This window comes from Dermacentor variabilis, chromosome 7, assembly GCF_050947875.1.
Source record: "Dermacentor variabilis isolate Ectoservices chromosome 7, ASM5094787v1, whole genome shotgun sequence".
NCBI lineage: Eukaryota > Metazoa > Arthropoda > Arachnida > Ixodida > Ixodidae > Dermacentor > Dermacentor variabilis.
This window is the reverse complement of record NC_134574.1, coordinates 74,297,620-74,303,619: the sequence shown is the minus strand read 5'-3', so window position 1 is coordinate 74,303,619 and position 6,000 is coordinate 74,297,620. Positions and strand designations below refer to the sequence as shown.

The 6,000-nt window shown below is 45.6% G+C and overlaps 1 protein-coding gene across 1 annotated transcript in view; it reads right to left on the bottom strand.

The window, feature by feature from the left end:
* Positions 1 to 365: 365 nt before the first annotated feature.
* Positions 366 to 6,000, bottom strand: part of LOC142587535 (malate dehydrogenase, cytoplasmic-like) — a 29,389-nt gene continuing 23,754 nt past the window's right edge. Inside the window, exons 7-8 of the mRNA XM_075698619.1 lie at positions 4,357 to 4,470; positions 366 to 1,206 (exon numbers count right to left, since the gene is read on the bottom strand). Coding sequence (XP_075554734.1) covers positions 991 to 1,206; positions 4,357 to 4,470 — 330 coding nt within the window. The 3' untranslated portion in view covers positions 366 to 990. The remainder of the gene's footprint in view (positions 1,207 to 4,356; positions 4,471 to 6,000) is intronic.

The following is a 6,000-nucleotide window of genomic DNA, read 5'->3' as shown; positions in this document are numbered from 1 at the left end:
AGTAACTGCCGCGCTAGCGATGGGTCTCGACTACGAGAAAGAGTTTTTAATGACTCTTTGGAGCTGAATTAAAATTATTTTGAAATGTTTGCAGCGTCCAATACCTCGTTCTGGGTGTCCTTGCATACGGAAGCAGCCTACAACATGCTTTTTATAGCCTCAAAATTTGGTGTCCCAACCCCTTTAATTGGCAAGCTTGCACCCAGTTTGTATGCGTTCGAAGTGGAAAACAATGTGAGCACAAATCTAGCGCGTGCTTGATTTTAGAAACAAATTAGTGTGTAGCTTAAGACTCTGATTCTGTGAAAAAAGAAATGAAACTTGCTTGAGTTTCCATTCACGGAATGGCAATTTATTTACACACATCGCCGCCATCCTCAAAGAACATATTACTGCTATGCACCACAAGCGTGTCGTTCTCCGTGCGGTACACTGCATTTGATATTCCGTGTGACACTACTCGGCACACATACTCTGCCAAGGACAGGCCGAAAATTGGCGTTTTGGACAGGAGATAACGTGTCTACGGCGCATTCAGTGTCGCCCCAAGCGCTGCCAAGACCAGTCACGTGCGTGTACGTGTGCTGACCAATGATGTTCGAATAAGCCAATTTCAAGTCCTGGCCCACGAAAATGACCAGGTGCCAGTCGGGGCCTTCGGTCGGCATCTATAATTGATAGAAAAATAGAATTAACCGAAGTTTAATCAACGGGAGTTTAACTGAATCATAACTACGTTCGAATTCTTACTCCATTTAGATTTTATTTGATCGAACCTCAACAAGTCGCCACTGCACAACGGATGTATCTTGTTTTACGTTTTGTGGATACCACACGTAACAGAGTGGATTAGTCTCAAAGACGCCATTCTCAAATATAGAAAGCACAAGGGTGACCGTATTCGAGAATGGGTAAATTGGTAACTGTCGAAATTTGACAAGGCAGGAGGACGAAGCGGCGAGGGCGACCTTCAAAGTTCGATCCGCACCGTCAGTCAAGCTTGCAGACTGCCATCGCCTCACTGCGCTCGTCGACGAGGTCCCTGCCAGAGACGGCGAGCTTATCCCGGGCAAAGTCCGACATGGACAGTCCGTCTACGATGCGCCAGCGCCGCTGGCCGTCAACCTGCACCGGGTAGCTGAACACCACGTCTGCCGGCGACCCGTACGAACCGTCGCTCATCACCGCCATGGACACCCACTCGCCCTGCGAAGGCGTGCGCGTCAGGCTACGCAAATGTCCCTCGCGGATGCAATTGTCGGAACATGGTGCTCACGAAATTTTGCGAGCCTTGTTTCCTCCTTTCATGTTGCCGCGTCCCCGACGGTGTCGCAACATTTGTTTGGTACTACCGCCTTGGTGTTATGCGATGTGCCAGCATTGATCACCATGTCACCATGTCACTGTATTGTGATCACCATGTCAATTTGGTGAAATCTGTTTACTCATAGTAGTAATGAATACCATGTTCTGCAGTAGCTCATAGTTTTTGTATGCGTTATTATTTGCCGTCTGTCACGATGACATTACTTTGCACTTTGTGATTTGTTGGAGCTGATAGTGATGCCTACGCTTGCACATTTACTCACCCAATGCATACATGGCACGATGTCCCCATGACAGTTCTTAAACTCTGGGGCCACCTGCTGTAGAGAGGAATTGTACACCGCTTTTCTTATGAAATACACTATGCCTTCCCCTTCAGAACTGCAGGAAAATTTAACAATGAAATTTAACCCGTTGTGGGACACTGGGGCAGATGCGTCGCCGTTTGTGATGTACGTGAACACGATTTTCAACGGCAAAGGGGCACATTTAGATGATTTGTTTGGTCCATTTTATATAAAGATTTCAACACTTAATGTGAGAATAATTTTGGGAGTGTACAAACGCCCGTGTGCTGTGCATTTGGTGCACGTGAAGTAACCCCAGGTGGTCAAAATTAATTCGGACTACGGAATACGCAAAACACCAGAATTTAATTTAGTTTTAGTTTTGGGAGTGGGTATACAAAGTGGTGACAAATGTGCCAGAGCTACAAAAATTGTTTTTACTGTTGGAACACGTCTCTTATTCGTCACATTTCCTTTCGAGAAGAAAGTTGTCGAGATGTACGATAAGTTATTTCCCTTTCCTGCATTTAGATGTGCAATTCGCAAGAAGCGCACATTTCTTGCATCTTGTGGCGATAGATAGTCCGTAGAACTCTCCCCTGGTGAATGCACTGCAAAAAGACGCTGATGTTCGACGCATGTGCAAGAAATGCCCACTAACATTGTGTGTGGCCTCCGCTATGGCAATTAGTCTGCCGTGCTTTGCTACGTTTTACGAGGGAAGTCGTTACATATAATTTTTCATTGCAAGCCTAGAAGCTCAGCGGAACAAATGAGTCCCGCATTTCGAAACAGCCGTGCAGTGTCAGCGGGACACGCACATTGCACATTTTACAAATCAACGGCTTCTTGTATAGAAGGGAAATTAGCTGCAAACTACTCAAACTGTAAACGCGCCTCATTTACTCATACGTCACAAAAAGATTCAGGAGTTTAGTCTCACGAAGTATTCAAAAACAATTTTGCATTGAAACCCTAGATGACCAGCGGGCCTTATGCGTCCCACTCTTTTAAACGATAGTTTAGTGTCAGTGGGGCAAATACATCGCACTTTCTTTTTTATAAACGGCTTGGTGCAGAGAAGTAAAATTGGTTGTAAACTGTTTATAAGCAACTCGTTTACTCATACTATGCATAACATTTCAAGAGTATTGAGAAAGATAGATGCTGTTCTACAAATGGTTAAGTGCCGTGACACCGTGGTCTTTTAATTTTTTATTTGGCAAGTTTTACTTTAATGTGAAAAAGAACTTTGTCCGTGGCACATCCAGATCATATCGCAATATCTGTGAACCACTTAGGAGAAAAATAGGAAAGCCGGTGGACATCCAACTTACTATATACTACCGTAGACGTCAGAAATTTCAATATTGTATCTGCACATTTCTCGGCCCACACGTGAATAGCAGTCCTCCGAAAGTGTTGTTATTTCAGTTTTAATAATGTCATTGAATTACGTCTTCTCATATGGCAAAATCACAAGCAAATGCTATCGATCTGCAGCTCATGTTTACATTTTACTTCGCATATTTTCCGGCGCATTTTACTCTGGAAACAGCAATTACTTCAATACGCAAACGGAGCCTGTTGGAAATCGACGATGAATGTGATGCTTACACAGGACCTTCAGCGCGCGCGTGTATGCATATGCACATGTGTGCACGCGGTGTATCTGATCTCGCTGTGTGGGCGCCCACTGCATCTGTCACGCAGCGGGTGCTGCGAACGAAATACTCATTGTAGCAAACATCGCATCAAAGGTCCTGACAATGTATGCAGCATGTATCCATGGTGTTCCTTGCACACATGCGATGAGTGTCCGCAAGGCAAGGAAAATGCGGCCAAACCATCGCGTGAGGGGCGTCCGAAGGATCAATTCAACACATCCCTGTGATATCCACGTCCTGGCATTGGATGGCCATAGGATATTCACTGGACGCGATTGAACTCATTGGGTTGCCAAGTCCCCGTGGCAGCGCGATGTCAACGTCACCACACCACTGTGAGATTATGGCACAAAGAACTGTGAAACTAGCGCACTTGCACGAGTTTGCATTAGATCTAGGTAACAGCCAAAGGCTATGCTAGCTGAGACAAGAGAGCGCGTGTACCAGTCAGAAGACCAGCCAAAGTCGCTAAGCAGTTAGAACGTGCATCTGTAGCACAGTACGTAAGCCAACAAATACCAATACGAACCACGCTTACCACAGTTCTATTGGTAGCTAATGAGTTCGGTGTTGTCTCGCAGGTTTACACGAGTACTTTTATTTGTTCCGGGTATTTAAGGTTATGTGTATACAGCACTTTTGTGTGCAGAGGGCACCGGTCGCAGTGGCCGAAGGCGACAGGCAGAGACAGACGCGGAGGAAGGAGCGAACTAAGCGGCAGCATTACGAAACGAAATTAAGGCCAAGACGGCCCATGACGTAATGATGTCGCACTATTTTTGCATCATCCACCGCGGCGCTCAGCGCATGCTGTGAAGAAGACGCGTGAGACTGCATAACGTGCTACGTACGGCTGCTTCACTCGTAAATGTTGCAACGACGACCATAAATGTATGTGTTGCAATAAACGCTACCGAAGTTGCACAAGCGTATCGAGAGAAAATGTGCGAAGAGCGGTTGGCTAACCACCCGAACAGGTGCTGTAAATAAGCCTTTCTTTATGACCTCAGAGCATATGGAGATGACGGTAACTGAACATTGTTTCGGTTCTGAAACCGAAACCTGACAACGCTAACCTCAGGGGTGCCGTGCCACCAGTCACGCACGTGGTCAGCCGCCGCCTTAGCTGCCGACATGGCGCTGGTGAGCTTGCGTGCCTTATAAACTTCTGTTCCACGCTCCTGCACCATCTGCAATGAACAAGACGAGGACGCAGTATATAAATAAGTTCAATGCCGTAAAACTCTTTGGAATAGGTCCCATATATTTCGTGATAATTGAAAACGGCATATGCAGCAGTGCGGCTCATACAAGTGGCAATATTGTATAGCGTTTTCAAATAATTTTAACCCTCACTTCAAGGGTGTCAACCGCGACGGGTGGACACCCTCACGACCATGTCGTCGCAGTACGCCCGCAGCCTCGAACTGGGCAACGAGATGCTCCAGGTTCGTAGATCCTTTGGTGTCATTTTACATGACGGACATAAATACTCTTTATGCTCTGTTATCATAACTGAATCATGAATCTGAAAAACAAACCAACTTGGTATGTAAACAAGAAATATGTTTTGTATTGAGGGCTCGGTATCGTATCTTGCCAATGATCAACCGCCGGGCAAAAGGTTGGTTAGCCCTGAAAAGAGCCGTTTGGTGGTGAGAGACGCATTTGAGTAGGTGACGGTAGAGTTGTTCCAGCACGTCTTTGTCTGTCCAAACGAAGACGGCATAGCTTGTACACGATGATTGACACTGCCAAAGGATGACATCAGGCCAGTGGCTCTTCAAATGAGAGGGAATTGTTGCGCACGTTGCAATACTTGACAACAGCAGCTTCCAGCTATGAGCTGGTTGCGAGTAATCAGCAACTCATGCGAACAGTTCCACCACTATTACTCATTCCAGGTGCTGCGGAGGATTGAAGAATCCACCACCCGCCATCCTGTCGCGGCAGAGAGGACGGCAGCGACTCAGGAGGGCATGCTGGAGCAGGTGCGCTCCGTGGCACGAGATATAGCTGCGCACCTGCAGCAAGAAAGAAGAAATTAATTTATTCTTCATTTCCACCTTTTCAATTTCATTTTATTCATTTATTGTGTTTTACAAGTACAGTTTATTTTATTTATTGTTGTTTGAGTTTTAGAAGTAAACCTTCATTTGAGGCATGAATTGTTGCTTCATTTTGAGTTTAGTGTTTCCTTGTTGCCTTGTATGAGTAATACAGGAGGATTTTTTGGACGAAAGGCGTAATGCGTGCACCCATTTTTGTTCTGTACTATTTGCCTCTTTCAATTTATGCTTATCCAGCTGCAACGCCAACGTGCTTCTTTTTGTTTGCACATTTCGAAGGCGCCTAGTCATCCACACTGGAATCATTACAGATAGTTGTCGATTTCTGTGTATGGGTTTTGCACTGTGACATTTATATTGCTTCACTATGTGTTGTAGCTTCCTGCACTCATTATGAAGCGTTACAGCATAGTGTTTGCACTGTGATATTTTCATTTCGGCACAGTGAGGCTAAGGTGCAACAACTACAATGTGGTCTTTTTTCAGAGCACCAAACTAGTCACTCTTTAAGTTGCATAGTTTCACAAATGAAAATGGCCATCATCATTGCACCACGCCGGTGATTGGTTTCCTCTAGGCTTCGTTCCGAGTCATTGCAAGAATAAGTTGCAGGTGTGACACGTTTTGGGTGCTGTGAGACTGTAGAGCCAA